General features: G+C 39.8%; 1 protein-coding gene and 1 long non-coding RNA gene across 5 annotated transcripts in view; one reads left to right on the top strand and one right to left on the bottom strand.

Moving 5' to 3' along the window:
- spata6 (spermatogenesis associated 6) overlaps positions 1-16,873 on the top strand; it is an 89,832-nt gene that overhangs the window by 41,992 nt on the left and 30,967 nt on the right. For all 4 annotated transcript variants that reach the window (XM_069938573.1, XM_069938571.1, XM_069938572.1 and 1 more), the window contains 4 exons: positions 756-1,040; positions 3,419-3,521; positions 5,506-5,552; positions 7,610-7,773. In XM_069938573.1, coding sequence (XP_069794674.1) covers positions 756-1,040; positions 3,419-3,521; positions 5,506-5,552; positions 7,610-7,773 — 599 coding nt within the window. The remainder of the gene's footprint in view (positions 1-755; positions 1,041-3,418; positions 3,522-5,505; positions 5,553-7,609; positions 7,774-16,873) is intronic.
- LOC138763809 (uncharacterized) overlaps positions 1-16,873 on the bottom strand; it is a 64,460-nt gene that overhangs the window by 23,673 nt on the left and 23,914 nt on the right. The gene's annotated exons all lie outside the window — the stretch shown is intronic.

The raw sequence follows: 16,873 nt of genomic DNA, 5'->3' as shown, positions 1-16,873 counted from the left end.
TTATCAAGGTTTCCAATGTCATACCAAACCTCCACAAACTCCTGAGGAGGTAGATAGACTGACATGCTTTATTCACGATGCCATTATTGTATTAGGTCCAGGCAAGATTCTCCGAGATGGTGATTCCCAAGAACTTAAATTTGTTCACCCTCTCCTCCTCTGATTCCTTAATTATCACTGGATCCTACACATCTGGTTTCCCCTATCTGAAGTCAACGATCAGCTGCTTGGTTTTGGTGACAATAAGTGCAAGGTTGTTGTTGGTGCTCCATTTGGCCAAGTTTTAATTCTTCCTCCTGTATGCTGATTCATTGCCCCTTTTTATATAACCCACTACCATCATATCATCAGTGAATTTGTAGATGGTGTTGTAGTATTGAGCCATATAGTCAAAGGAGGAGAACCAACAAAAATATGTGAAGTTCCTGATCAAAAACTGCTGTGAATTTGTAATTTTTAATAAAATGAATCTCGCTGAAGTTTCCATTGTTTCATGAAAGCCTCTTTCTTTTTTTAAATTTTATTTTATTTTTCTGTCATTAAATTATGCAGCGTCTAGCTATTAACGTGCTTAGCTATTTGCTCAACCTGGAGTGTAAATATTATCATTGTTTTAATTCTTTCAATTATGTTTTGATTTTTGAGTGGTCTTAAAATATGCTTACATTTCCTCATTTTTGAAGATGGTAAAACATAATATTACTGGCTTGTGATCTTATTTTTAAATTTATTAACGCCATTGTGAATTTTTTTAGGAGGATAGTATGACGTTGGAACCACATATCTCCCCAGTCAAGCAATTCATGGTAAAATCATCGAAGAGAAAAACCTGCCAAGCGGGATGCCCAAGAAAGTTCAGCAAACGAAATCACTACAAGAAACCCACAATATCATCCCAAACACGGTCTCCATCACCATATACCAAAAGGCGAATGGCAGCCCTTTCAGAGGATGCGAATCAGAGACTGGCACACCTAAATCTGGGACCTTATCAATTTAAAAAGGAAACCGATAGCAAGCCTCCCTTTGTAATAAGACACGTATGTGATCAGAGATTATTGAATTAGCAAAATGTGAAAGTAAAAGGTCATTGACCTAAAACATTAAACTTTTCTTCACTTTCTTCTTAGGTTTTCTAACCTGTTGAGTGTTCAGAATTTTCTGTTTTACATTAGAAATAGTGGCACAAATAAGCTGTTTAGCACTCGCACTTGCTGTGCCATCAAATAAATTCATGCTTGACCTATTACCTATTAACTCTACTTTCTTGCACTAATACTTTAGCCCGTAATATCTAAAAATCTATCAAATGATTGATAAAATGCCCTTTATTTGCAGCATTCTCCTCAGGGTTATTGTTTCACATGGCCATAAACTTGACATTGAGTGAGGAGTATCCCTAACCAAAAACTTTCACTTTTTACATTTTATGATCACTTAGCTAAAAAAAAATTAACAAGCCATTGGGGAAGTTTTCAAAATGCCTTGGAAATAATTTAAGGTTTTTAAATCAACATAGCTATTTGAAAGAATTCCAATAAATTCTCTCTAAATTAATAAGCCACAGAAAATATTTTTTAAATTGTTTTCAATTAGTAAGTGAATTAAAATCTTGTCTTGGTCTTGTGACAGAGTATATAGATATGTTTTTGGGAGATAAATTGGGAACGGTTTGTTTGAGTAGGTCACATACAAATACTTAAAACAGATCTTACATGAAATACTGGAGCTCTGCTAATGCTAGACATGTTGGCTCCACAGCTTTTGCAAGAGCTTTGGTGAGTGCTCAAGAGACTTCACTAATGGATTGTTATTCACAAAAGGCAACAGGTGAAAGATTTTGCTGGAGCCACAGATTGTCTGGAAGAGAACTTCTAGGATGGTCATGTGGTTTTGCAAGCAGAGAGAGTCAAACAGGCTTTTCTCTCTCTCTATGTCAGAGAGAGAGAGAGAGAGAGAGACACACACACACACACACACACACACACACACACACACACACACACACACACACACATCACTTCCACTGTGTTACAGCCAGCAGAAGTAGCTGGGCTTGGAACAAGACAAGCTGGCAAGCTTGTGGAAAGCCCCATTTGGAAGACGGTCTGATGAAAGCCCTTGTGGTTCATGCAAGAGGAGAGGACTGGCTGTCTAATGTTTCACTTGGAATAAGAGAAACAAAAAGGCACTCTGTGGTGACCTGAAAGAAAGAGGTTATCATCAGGAGAACCTTGAAAAGGGCAAGTTTTGTCAGCAAGACACTGGACTGGCTGATTAAAAAGGAATAAGTTGTGTATGTCCTGGAACAACAAATCTCTCTCTAAATCGAGAAGAACCTTCCTGAGTGGTAACCATTTACCTTTCAAGCACCAATGCCTGGGAACTTTATAAATAGTTAAAGTCTGTCCACAGTATAAGAATTGCCTGCAACCAGTGAACTTGAAGGAATGAGAAGTGAGATTGGACTGTGAACCAAAGAACTTTTCTGAACTTACACACACATTACATGCACATGCACTTAGAATTAGAAGGGGGTTAAGTTCGGTTAAGTAAGTCAATAGTGATAAGTTAAAGTTTGATTTCATTTTCATGTTTAAAGATAATTAAAAGAAACTTTTGTTTAAGTAACCATTTGTCTTGGTGAATATCTATTGCTGCTGGGTTTTGGGGTCCTCTGGGGTCAAGTCTCTTTGAGCATTCTCGATCATGAAATGCTCTTCATTGTTCGTTAGACTTTATTGCAAAATTATCGAAAGAATTAAATAGTGGAAATTTATTGCAACTTTTTGATCCCTGTCCTGATTTCACTTTTGGGAGTTCAGCCTGAATTAGGAAGTAGTTTCAGGATTTTTGCATGAACTTACCGTGCATCTATGGTCATCCAAAAATCGCTTTCCGTTGAACAGCGTAATGACTGCTAACCCTCGTAACTTAATTCTTGTTGCCAAAATAAAATCCAGGCCATGGTCTTGATGCTTTTCCATTACACTAATGTTCAAAGGTAGATAATTAATCACCTCTCCAAGTTTGAGCACAACATTTATGAGGATACTACAGTGAATTATTAAGAGAGTATCGAAGATGTTATCCTTCAGAGAAAATGTGTTAATTGACAGGTAGTTTGATTTAAAAGTTACCACATAGCTCTTTGAAGAAAATTTTATGCCATCTGACTGACATTTACACTTCAACCAATATTCCCAATGTAACAACGAATCATTCAACACGAGATGCAATCAAAATTTTCTCACTAAAAAGGGCTACAACTGGATTTTCAAAGTAATGTATTGATGATAATACTTTATGGTATCCTTTAGGTAAAAGGACGATATTAAATATAGAAATACTTGTTTCCTTCTATTTTGGAAAAAAAAGAATAAATGTAAAAGTCACTAAGATTTGTTTGTATTTTCAGGTTGATCAGAAGTTGTTGCCTACAGATTTGTGTATTACCACATCTCTTTATTCAAAACCGAATGATCAAAAACGTTGGCCTCTTGGTTCATCATTTTGTGATGGTAGGACTGAAACCTCTGTTTTGATATTTAAAGTTTTTTATTAGGTTAATTATTGTATTTTATTATACCCATATCACTTAGTAGATATTTGTGGTGGTACATCACTGGCCTACTGCAAGGGGCAACCTCTGTACCTGTAGGAGTGTAAGGAGTCAGGGTGACACCTGGCTGGCTGTCAATCAGTCAGCCTGAATGGATCAAGCCCCACCCAGTCAGGTGTCAATCACCCTCCGGGATATAAGCCTGTGCCGGCCTCCCGAGGCCTCACTCAAGAGTTGATGCAGCCACAGCCAGCCTGGCTCCGTGGAAGTCTTTGTGGATTAAAGTCTGTGGTACAGCCTTTATCTTTGTGTGTGTCTAATTCTGGCTAACAGTGCACCACAATATTGTAACTTCAATTAGTCCAGTTGGGATTTCAATTGTTTGGATTTTAATTGTTTGGATTGGCTAAGATTTTACCCTGGTTGTTTCATTGCTGTGATGTTAAACCAGCTTTGTAAATTAGATCACTTCATGCCAGTGCATATTTTTGTGAGAATCCCAATAAGCTAATCTCTAAAAAAAAGATCAATAAATAGATTATTACAATTTGGACATTAGCAAAGATACACTGATGGTCAAGCATGAAGAGTAGTTATTATAACATTTTGATGCACAATATTATTCATATCTAATGGATATTGAAGATACATTATAGGTCATTTTTTATTCAATTAATATAATGCAGATTTGTATATTGTCCAAAGAGAATTTGCAAGTATATGAATTATTAACAAACTTTCAATATGGATATACAGTACTGGGTCTGGTGAAACAGGGTAAAGGTGACCTTGGGCAGTATGTGACTCTTGTAAATTACCTTATCCTTATTTATAGAAGTAAACTGATACTGTATTATCAACCTTGCTTTCTGCTGTGTCAGCACAAGCACCCAGCCCTGGGCTGATGGTTTTAATGTGTGAATGTGGCACTTCACCTTTTAACGAGAAAGCTGCCTGACAAAACAAGGTTCATAATTAACTTTATTTTCTTGCCAGTATTATTTATTTCAAGTGACCTGAGGCAAGTTTGGCAATCTTGAAAAATAAATTAGTTTGTTGTTTTTTTTAAAAAAAATATTGCATTAGAAATAATTATTTTTGGCTAGAAGCAATCTCAAGAGCTTCTTGGTAGTTTGAGAACTTCCAACACTGAGCACTTACCAAATTAATTTGCTTGTGGAAAAATAAGAAGTTGTCAGTTTTCTGGTTTCAATTTTTTTGAAACACTGATTTAAACTGTGATTCATAAAGCACAGAAATTGCAGAAATTGCCAGGCACTGGCCCTAGGTGCTTCTGGCACACAAAAACAGTTTGGAGCTTTTTTGAAAGGTTTTTATTTTTATCCATCTAACATCCATATTCTTGTGTCAGTAAAAAATGCTTTGACAGATTTTCAGAACTCGTGCTCCACCTGTAACAAAGGTATATCACAATCCCTATGTACATTCATCTTGCATGCTATTATTACAGAGGAGGGGTACATAACAAAAGTGGCTCAGATATGCCATATTTTAATTGGCCATTCAACCTAATACATTGCAACAAAGCTATCCTCACATGTCCAAATCAATAATAAACATTAGAATAATGGTCCAGGATCAATAATGCATTCATTATAATCATTATAAACATTAATATGTTCATTATTTATTTATATTTGGGTCTCCAGATGAAATGGAAGATAACTCAAGTAATCGTTGCCACCTCATACCTGATTACCCAATTCTTCTTGCAACATTGAGAATTAGCCAACGAAAATTAGGTTATAAACAAATAAGTTGGATGGTTTGGACATTGAATTTTCAGGGAGCTCCCAAATTGAAACCTGCTTTTAGTTGCTATTTTATTCAAGTGCAAATTAGCATTTATTATACCAGACAGAAAAGGGTTGCGTGTTTTTTTTTTTCTTTTGCCAGATTCATATTTTTGTATTTTTTTTCAGATCCATCAATATGTGGCAGCTACAGATCCAACAAAACTTCAGTAAATGTACTTCATTTAAATTTCTCATTAAATAAAATCATGCACTTAGTTGATAGTGATTGACTTGGCTTGTGGTACATCTGTCCCTGTGTGTTCGTTTTTGAATTGAACTATCATATAACAACAATTTCCAGTACGGAAACAGGGTATATCGGCCCTTCTAGTCTGCTAGAAACTCCACTAGTTCCACCTACCCACTCCCATAACCCTCCAATCCCCTCACATCCATGTACTCATCTAGCCTCCTTTTAAATGACAGAATTGACCCTGCCGCAACTTCTTCCGGAGATCATTCCACTCAGCCACCACTCTCTGAGTGAAGAAGCAGCCTCTTATATTATTCCTAAAGTTTTGCCCCCTAACCCTTATCTTATGACCCCTAGTTTCAATCTCCCCTACCCTCAGGGGAAAGAGCCTATTCACATTTACTCAATCTATTCCCTTCATAATTTTAAATACCTCTATCAAATCCCCTCCCAACCTTCTATGCTCCAATGAATAAAGTCCCAGTCTACTCAATCTTTCTCCGTATTCAAGATACTGCAATCCAGGCAACATTTTTGTAACCCTTCTTTGCACCCTCTCTACCTTATTTATATCCTCCCTATCATTTGGAGACCAGAACTGCACACAATACTCCAAACTTGGCCTCACCAATATCTTAAACAGTCTCAACATCACCTCCCAGCTCCTATATTCTATGCTATGATTTATAAAGGCCAGCATACCAAAAGCCTTCTTCACCACTGTATCTACATGGGAATGCACCTTCAAGGAACAGTGAACAGTTATTCCAAGATCCCTCTGTTCCTCAGCATTCCTCAATGCCCTCCCCTTCACTGCATGCGTTCTATTTTGGTTATTCTCCCAAAATAAAGCACCTCACACCTATCTACATTAAACTCTATCTGCCACCTTTCAGCCCACCTTTCCAAACAGTCCAAATCCTTCTGTAGTCCATGAAAACCCTCCTCACTATCCACAACTCCCCCTATTTTGTATTGTCTGCATATTTACTCACCCAATTTACCACCCCATCATCCAGATCATTAATATAAATTACGAACAACAAAGGACCCAATCCCTGAGGTACACCGCTTGTCACTGGCCTCCGTCCTGACAGACAGTTGTCCACCATGACTCTCTGGTGCCTATATTCCAGCCACAGCTGTACCCATCTGACTGTCTCTATATTTTTATACTTACCCTCCTTTTATTGGCCCTTGACCTTTTAACCCCAACGACCTCCTAGCTCCTCCTCCTCCTCTGTCAATTAATTTTCAACTTTATATCAATTATCTGTTCAATTGTACTTAACATTCATAGGAAACATTTGGTTAATTAAAATATGTAAATTCTATTTGAGCCTCTGTTAGACAGAAAAAAATATTTTTAATTCCCTTTAATTTTAATGTTGGTATTTTATTAATTTTGCTTTCCACATATGCAACATACCATTTACTTAATCGAATAGCCCACACTGCATATTTTTCAGCAAGTCTAATCAGAAAAGTGGAAATGTTCATGTTACATCTATAAATGTGTATACCTGCCATTATTTATAAGTTCCGGTGCAGATGCATTTTGGAAGCTGTAACTTTTTGTATTACAGAGGTCTTACTTGGCAATATTAAACCACAATCACTTTCTCCCGATTGAAAACAAATTTATAAAACTTCATTCAATTGGCCATGCAGAAATTTTATGTCTCATAGTATTTTCTTAGTCAACATTATTGTTGAAATTTTTTTTTAAACTTTTTAATTGTTAGATTTTTCCGTCTGTCAGTGATCAATTATATCAGGTATATTTGAAAAATACTGAACTGAACTTTGTGGTATTACTGTTAACTGAAAATTAGAAAACTAATTGCTCAAAATTGAAACCTGTATTTGATAGTGTTATCAGAATAGTTCTGCTGTTTTGCTATTGTTTTGTCATTTAAAAATTGAGTGGTGTTTCTTTTGGAGCTTCAGATTTGATATACAATGAAATTTCTAGACATGATTTGTCAAGGTGAAAGCTTCCTCAGTGTATTTGTAGTGATTATAATTATTTTCTAGGCCCTGAAGAAGCCTCAAGATGATTTTTCTGAAGACACTGATACGCATGTTATGTCAGAATCAATTGGCAGAAAATTCTCTCCTACCACGGACATGAACTGTTCCACATCATTGTATTTCCAGAAACAAAGCCCTGTTTTAAAGCGATTATCTCTTCGAGAAAGGTATTTCTTTTTTTTTTGCTTTTCAAGCGTATACATATTTTAAGATCAGTAATGTGAACATGAGGATGGATAGTATGAGAAAATAATTCACTTTTCAAAGTATTCAACACAAAGTTGACATTACAAAAAGCTGGAGAATATACTGGCCCAATTATTGGATGTGACTGGGAACATTATTGAGAAGATTAATGTGGTTTTATAACAGTTGAATGCAAGCACTTGTTCTAAGGAGTTTTCAAGTATTCAAATTGTGGTAGAAATCAGAGGAAGGTTTTGTGGCAAACAGGAGCAGGTTTATAATTGAGCAGTCATCATCCAGCTGACTGCAGCAATCAAAATTTTAAGCGACGTGGCTCTTCAAGAAATGCATGTGTTATGTCAGGAGTGGACTAGTTCCTTATATGGTTAAGAACAAGGTGAGCAATGTCATCAATGGTATGCTTTCACTGTTATAAATGTCAACACAAAATAACATATTTGCTGTTGAGGTCAGCAGTGCTACAATTGATGCACAAATGCCTGACATCTGATTCTGAATACAAGCATTCTACTTTGTAAAAGTGTTGTATCTCTACTTTCAAATGGGAATTCTAGGAGTACAATAATTTGAAATGGAGGAGGAAGTTTCAGAATGGCACTGAGAATCATGAATCTCCTCATAAATGGTGGAAGTGGCACCAATTTCCAAACTACCTATTTGTACATCCTGTCAAGTAGCACCTGCTTCATAATGGGTTGAATCATCTGGCCTCATCATCCATCTGAAAACTCACCAAGCTGAAGTGGAAGAAAGTAATTCTTAACCTCTGAGGGACTGCTTATTGGGTATGGGGGATGAATGAGAGTGAATATTGGTCCTTGCTTGTTATATAGTCAGATGACAGTATAAATACCAGCAATTTCAGGAGTTATGTTAAAAAATTAAGTAATTTTAATGGCATCTTGTATTAATTATAATATCTCTGATCTAAAAAGTGAGTTGTTTATGCATTATATCTCATGTTTTAAAAAAGTTCCAATGTTATGGGCCACGAATAGGAACATCTATGAGTCATTTTTTTCAGAATTGATCAGTGACCTGATCTACAGCTCCAATATTGATTACAGTACTTGATCTTACATTTTGAAATTGCATTTATACAGCAAGAAATTGATATTGATTCAGAACTAGTGTGGATCTGAATGCATAGGTTTTTGGACAGATGTCATTCAAGTGAATCCTTAGAACCATTTGAAGCATTTTAGCAGTTTGTTGCAGTATCTCCATGAGATGAGGGATGATTCTTATCAATAACCAATTAAAAATACCAGTATTTGTCATGATGCAAAAAATGAAATTATTGTCAAGGCAACAATCCGTAACTATGTAGTTTCTTTTTCTTTTTGAACTCTTTGCTCATCAGATCATAAAAGAAGCAACAAGAAGAAACCATAATTTAGAGACTATCATTTATTTCTATAGATACATCACAACAATGCAATTAAAGCTATTTGGTTTCCTCCCTTTTGTTTTATAAAATCTACCTTTCTGGATTGATTCATAAATATGTTCTTTGATAGTTTTGATACTAAGATACCCATTACAACTGCAGATCTATTTGTTTCAACTTTTTGTGATTAAGGTGCTCATCAGGCTAAAGAGTTTGAAAGAGAATAATGTTAATGTTGGTGTTTTTAAATTGAGTAAATAATAGTCTAAATATAAATGCACTTCATATCTATAATTTTGCTCCATAACTACAGTTAGTAAAATGTAATTCCTGCCTGCTTCTGAAAAGGTTTGCCCATTATATGACACTGTAACTGGGAGTTATTACAGACGTTATTTCTTTCAGTTCTTGAAATGCATTCTGCTAACATTCCAATTTGGTGGCTGTGGACAGGACTTGTATTCATATTCACCTTGGCCATTATTTGGGACGTGAAACAAAATTCATGCCATCTATCTCCTCCATCATTAGATGGAAAGCTGGAAAGTGTTCATATCTTTAGTTCATGTTATATAAATGCATATGGCAGTAGGGAGCCAAACATTCCCGGATATTTACTTTTTGCAGAAAAATCAGTTAATCAGTGCACAGATAATGCTTTATAAAGCACCAGGTAATTACAAAAAGAACATAAAACGCTGGAATATTCTTCAACTCAACATATTTTTAAGGAATATCCATTTTGATTTTTGGTTATTGGATATGCTTCAAATACAAGTTACATAGAACTTCTAATCTACACAAATATGCGTTATAAAATACTCCATATGCAGATTTTAAGGTTTCAAGGAGAAATGCAAATTTTGATATTTAAAGAGTCTTTGTGTACATTTGTGGATGTGCAACTTGTGGTTACAAATTCTGATTGGATGCATTCTTAAAAGTTAGACAAAGTGATGATAATCTGCTTTTAATTTATTTCTTGACAATTGCAAATGCTTATGTATTTGTTATTTAATGGTTGCAATCTCTATCTATCTATTCATTACAGTATTTTGAAGGGTATATTATAATAGTCATTTTATTTGATAACTGCATTGAGTTAGAAATTCTAAAGATCCTGACATTTTTTTTAGAGTGAAGTTATTGTATAATGCACAAAAGATTTATGCTTTGCAGAGGTGTAGAGCGTGTTGAAAGAATCAAAGACTTGTTGATCCAAACCCAGGCTTTTATTAACTAAAAGACTGGAGCATATCACATGTAGGTCGACCAGTCCAGAATGACCTGGTCTGGCTAGGAGCAATCCTTAAAGACCTGCCAGTAGGCGTGGCTACACTCTCAGCCAATCACAGTCATCCTACACTACAATCTGTATATATACACATTGGTGATAGAATCTGTACTATCACATTCACCCCTTCTTTGAGAACTGACCCCGTGGGGGATGGAGGGCTGTAGAAAAAAAAAGGGCCCGGAGGAGGTTAGGGGCTGTACCGGTCAGGGAGCCTGACCATCCAGCGTGACCGCCATGGTTCCGGGATTGGGGTCACTGGAGTCGTGTCGCTGGCAGGCTCGTCGAGTGCTGCCACCGCTTTGCTCAATTCTCCAATGGTGTTGTCGACGGTCTGGCCTGAGCTGGTGGGGTGGTGCTGGTCCCTCTGTTCAAGAACATGACCTAGGGGAGAAGGATTTGGGGGAGGTTGGGTTGGAAGCACTGCTGGGCCTGATCCGGCTTGGGCAAGGTCCCTTACTGAGACTGTGTCCTCCTGCCCGTCCGGGTACTCAATGTAGGCATAATGCGGGTTTGCATGGAACAGAGTCACTCGGTCAATCAAGGGGTCGTTCTTTGAATACCGGACATGGCATCGTAGGAGGACCGGCCTGGGAACCAAGAGGCACGCCGGAATGGTTGTTCCCGATTTGGATTTCCTCAGGAAAGAGAACATCCTTTCAAGGGGGTGGCATTGGTCGTGGTGCATAGGAGGGAGCGGATGGAATGTAGGGCACTAGTGAGCACATCCTGCCAGCGAGAGGTGGGGAGACCTTTGGACTGGAGGGCAAGCGTAACCGCTTTCCAGACGGTGGCATTCTCTCTTTCGACTTGCCCATTACCGCATGGGTTATAGCTGGTGGTCCTGCTTGAAGCAATACCACGCTCCAGAAAGTACTGCCACAGCTCTGCGCTCATAAATGAGGACCCCCTGTCACCGTGGATGTAACTGGGGGACCCAAAGATGGCGAAGATGCTGTGCAGGGCCTCTATGACTGAGGAGGTGGTCATGTCCAAGTAGGGCACAGTGAACGGGAAGCGGGATTACTCATCAATGGCCATAAGGATGTAGGTATTACAGTTGGTCGACGGTAGGGGCCCCTTGAAGTCCACGCTGAGACGCTGAAAGGAGTGGGTGGCTTCGATGACGTGGGTGTTCCAGCCGTCGGTGTGCTGGGAGGAAGTAGGGTAGAGGGAGGGCATCCTACTCACATCAGAGCGTGAGGTCCAGCCCGGAGAGTACATGTCCATACTTAAGACTGCATCCTCCATTGATCCAGATCACGTCCTCTAGGTTTTCTCCCCTGTGCCCTAGCAGGCGCTGCCTCACCTCATTCCATCAGACCCCAGCCACGTAGGCATCCCGAATGAGATCGTCTGTGGTCTCCGCAGCAGTTCTGTCTGTGCAGGCACAGTCCCTGCCCATTGCCCTTAGTGCTTGAATATAAGCTCTACAAGATTCACCGGGCTGTTGCCTCCTTGTCTCTAGTTTGTACCGAGCATAGATCCTGTTCACCGGTTGCTCGTAGAGCCCTTTCAGCACCTTCATGGCTGCGGCTTAAGTGGTCGCATCCTGAATGCTCTGGTAGACTCTCAGGGACACCATAGTCATCAATATTAATAGTCGATGGTTGTCCTCTATCACGGCAGGGTCAGAAAGTTGTAAGTATGGTTCGAAGCACCTCACTCAGTGCTTAAAGTCATTTGAGGCTGTAGCCGACTGTGGGTCGATGTCGAGGCGTTCCAGCCGTAGCATACGCTCCATCCCTTCAAAACGTTTTAGTTAATAAAATTGTAGAGCGCGTCGAAAGAATCAAAGACTTGTTGATCCAAACCAAGGCTTTGATTAACTAAAAGACTGGAGCATATCACATGTAGGTTGACCAGTCCAGAATGACCTGGTCTGGCTAGGAGCAATCCTTTAAGACCTGCCAGTAGGCGTGGCTACACTCTCAGCCAATCACAATCATGCTACACTACCATCTGTACATATACACATTGGTGATAGAATCTGTACTATCACAAGGGGTATTTCTGGGCCCTTTCTATTGCAAAATCAAGATTTTATGCTCATGTGGTTTTGGAATATTTAAAGTTGCATTAATCCAAACCATTTTGCTAAATTGAGAATAGATATTGCATCTATTTCTTTAGCTGTTGGTAAAATTCAAAGGATTTGTGCTCTTCAGAATGGGCATCACAATCAATGTTGCATGCACTATCATTAATCAAATAAGTTTAGGTCTATGGGAAAGACGATTGATTGCAGGGGATAGAAACATGATGGTTAATGAAAGTTATTTGGAGGTGATATTGAGATCAAATGATGGGCAGAGAAGGTGGAACAAGATTCAGGTGCTGGCAATTGATAGTCTCAGTAATGGAGTTGATGGATTAACTAGGTAGGGATATTTGATATTTGGCGAAGGATCTGATATTTTGAAATGGCTGCCAAGGTTTGTTGGCAAGTTCAGATTCTCAGCATATTGAGCTGCAGGATATTGGTGGTTGGGAGAGATAGTATTTACAGGAATCTATTGAATGGAAGGCTCCAAAGGAGAATCATGTACTTGCTTCCGATGATGGAGACCTTGATTTCCTGATGCTGATAAACCAGACCACCTTTAATTCTCAGCAAATATCATGTATTGCTGGGTCATTATGTGCAATAAAGAGGTTGAAAGCAGCATCTGGGCATGCAGTACACTCTGGGGTCCTTTGGAAAGAGGTCAGACTTGTAGAGGATCCAGAACATAAATCATGAACTTCAAGCAATTTGTTCTTATTTTCGATTTTAATAAATTCAGATTGAAGTTATGTTAGCTTTTCAAATATAGAACCATAGAAAATTACAGCACAGGAAACAGGCCCTTCAGCGCTTCTGTCCAGTCCCACTGACCTGCACACATTCTATCTCCCTCCAAACTTCTCCCATCCATGTACCTGTTCAATTTTTCTTAAACGTTAAAATTAACCCTGCAGTCACCACTTCAGCTGGCATTTTGTTCCATACTCCCACTACTTTCTGTTAAGAAATCCCTCCCAATGTTCCTCCTAAACTTTTTCCCCTTTCACCCTTAACCCATCTCTTCTGGCTTGTATCTCACTTAACTTCAACCTTTAATAAAGTTTAACCTTTCCCTGTAACTCAATTCCTGAAGTTACAGCAACATCCTAGAAAATCTTCTCTGCATTCTTTCAATTTTATTGATATATTTTCTGTAGTTATATGACCCAAATTGCCCACAATACTCCAAATTTGGCCTCACCAATATCTTTTACATCTTTACCATAATATCAAAACTCCTATACTTAATATTTTGATTCATGAAGGCCAGTGATCCAAAAACTCTCTTTACAACTCTATCCATCTGGGACACCACTTTCAGGGAATTATGTATCTGTATTCCCAAATCCCTCTGTTCTATCGCACTCCTCAGTGTCCTACTGTTTACTGTGTATGTCCTACCTTGGTTTGTCCTTCCACAATGGAACACCGCACACTTTTCTGCAATACACCTCTAATCCTTTCGTCAACTGCAAATTTACAGGTCCAATTTACCACATTATCATATAGATTAATTAATATGGATGACAAATAACAATTGACCTAGCACCAAGCTTTGAGGCACACCACTAGTCACTTGCTGAATTCAATTTTCTCTCCATTGAAGAACTTGAGAAAGAGTTTTTGCTGAGAGAGACTTCTGTACAATTATCTAATTAAAAGAAACCATAGAACCATAGATCACTACAGGCCCTTCAGCACTTCTAGTCTGTAACAAACTATTTTTCTGCCTAATCTCAATGACTTCACCTGGACCATATCTCTCCCTATCCCTCCTGTCCATGTACCTCTCCAAATTTTTCTTAAATGTAGTAATTGAGCCTGCATTTTCTAATTCAGCCGGCAGCTCATCCCACAATCACATAATTTTCTGTGTGTAGAAGCTTCCCCAGCGTCAGCGCCAGAACGGATGTTAGAGCGGGTCTGAAAATGTGCCAATGGGGGTCATGGGGAGGAGGGGACTGGGGAGGCATGCTGATGGGGTGGGGAGTGGTGCTGTCAAGTAAAAATGTGCTGACAGGAGGGTGTGTGCTATCGGATGCGTGTGACTTACCTGTGCTGACGGATGCAGTTGGGGGTGGGTGGAGAGTTGCTAGCAAGCATCAATATACATGCTAGTGACACTTGCCGCATGCCAGTGACACAGCCGGGGGTGACGTTTTTTTAGGCATGATGAATTTTTATCACCGATTCCTGCCAAATGCTGCAGCATCTCTGTTACCCCTTACTGAACTACTAAAAGGATCTGATAAGTCCAGTTCCAAAAGACCATTAACTTTGGAGATTGAAGACAGCATTAACAGCAGGTGATGGTGCATCTGCATGGAGCGAACGTTTGCCCATGGTTCTCCTTGGAGTGTGTACTGCTATTAAGGCAGATCTTAGATTTTTAGTGGCAGTGCTAGTATATAACACTATGTTAACCTTGCCAGGCGAGTTTGTGGATCCGAGTCCAAGAACAATGCTCTATGAACTGGCTAGTTATGTTGAAAGTCTTTGGAAAAACATGAGATTACTCCAACCTCAGGTTGTTACTTGCATCATTTCACAAGATTTTCCACCTCTCCAGTTTGACTCATCGTTGTTGCTGATGAGGCCAGCAAGAGTTCTGTCATCTGCAAACTTGATGACGTTGTTGGAGCTGGATCTGGCAGTGCAGGTGTGAGTCAGCAGAGCAGGAACGGGCTGAGCACACAGCCCTGTGTGCCCTGTGCTGTGCCCTGTGCTCAGCCCTGAGATGCACCAGTGCTCAGCCCTGAGGTGCACCAGTGCTCAGCGTGACAGTGCTCAATATTCTCCAAATGGCCCAGAGAGAATGTTGTCTAACCATTAGTAAGTCTAGAAGGGTGTTGAGTCCCAATGAGGACAGTTTCTCCACCATCCTCTGGTGAACAATCTTATTAAATGCCGAGCTGGTCAATGGCAGCATCCTGGTGTATGAGACAACCTTCTCTAGGTGGGCCAGACAGAGTGAAGCAACAAGGCTATAGCACCTTCTGTGGAACAGTTTCTTCTATAGGCTAATTAAAATGGATCCAGCATCTGGGAGGTGCGTTCCATCACCAGGCGTTCAAAGCATTTCATAATGGTGGAGGTCATTGCCACAAGTGGGTAGTCAAAGAGACCTGCTATTGTTGCCCCCTTGGGTACCGGGTTGATGGTGGTAGTCTTGAACCCTGCAGGAGCAATGGATTGCAGCAGTGGGGTGTTGAAGATGTCCATGAAGACATTTGTTAATTGGTCTGTGCAGTCCTTCAGTATACAACGAGGTGAGTTGACTGGCTCGCCGCCTCGTGTAGATACACCTTGGATAGGGTCCTCCTCACTTCGGCCACAGCTATGCAGGGAGCCCATTCATCAGTGGGACACGGCGCTTTCTTTTATTATCCTGTTCTCATCAAATCGTGCATAGAAGGTGTTCAGCCTATTCGGAAGGGAGGCATTATTGTCCTTAATTCACAAGGTTGACTTGTGATCCATAATAGTCTTGATCCGTTGCCACATGTGCCTGTGTTGCCTGTGTTGCACAACTGTCTGAGAATCTTCTGCAACATCACGAGCTTGGAAAAGGGCCCAGACCTCTGCATCCAACCATAGTTTCTGGTTAGCCCTGGATGTGAAGCATTTAATCTTGATGACATCCTCCATGCACTTGCAGATGTAGCCAATCACTGAGCTCGTGAGCTCCTCTATGTTTACACGACCATTGTAGGTGGCTGCCTCCCTGAAACGGCTCCAGTGCATGGTCTCAAAGCATTCTTGCAGCACTACTGCCCTTCCCCAACCCCCAGTGCTGTCTTGATCTCCCTGTGAACTGACCTAGTTTGCCTTGCCAGCAGTCTGTAGTCCATTCTCAAAGCGGGCATAGAAAGTGTTCAGGTCATCGGATAGTGAAGCATTACAGCCATCTATTTTGATCGCCCTTGCTCTGTAGGCTGAAATGGCCTGCACTCCCTACCATAGCTGGTGTGTATCTGTCTCTGTTTCTAGCTTCCTCCAGAATTGTCACTTTGCTTCAGTGACGGCCTTCCGCAGGTTGTACTTAGATTTCTTGTAAAGATCCCAACCCTGGCCTAAATGCCTTTGATCTCGCCCTCAGCATATTGCAAATGCTCGGATTCATCCAAGGCTTCTAGTTGACAGATATGTGATCCAAGTAATCAAGGTGGGGGCAGGGGGCAGCCTTGTATGCACCAAGGACGTAGGTGTACACCTAACCTGGGTGTTCTCTGATGGCGAAATTCACATGCTGTTGAAACTGTGGTAAGGGAATTATGTATCTGTATTTCCAGACGGAATTGGACATTTTGACGACAGATATTTTAGGGC

Source organism: Narcine bancroftii, chromosome 5 (assembly GCF_036971445.1).
Source record: "Narcine bancroftii isolate sNarBan1 chromosome 5, sNarBan1.hap1, whole genome shotgun sequence".
In the NCBI taxonomy this organism is placed as follows: Eukaryota; Metazoa; Chordata; class Chondrichthyes; order Torpediniformes; family Narcinidae; genus Narcine; species Narcine bancroftii.
This window is presented reverse-complemented; position numbering and strand designations above follow the sequence as displayed.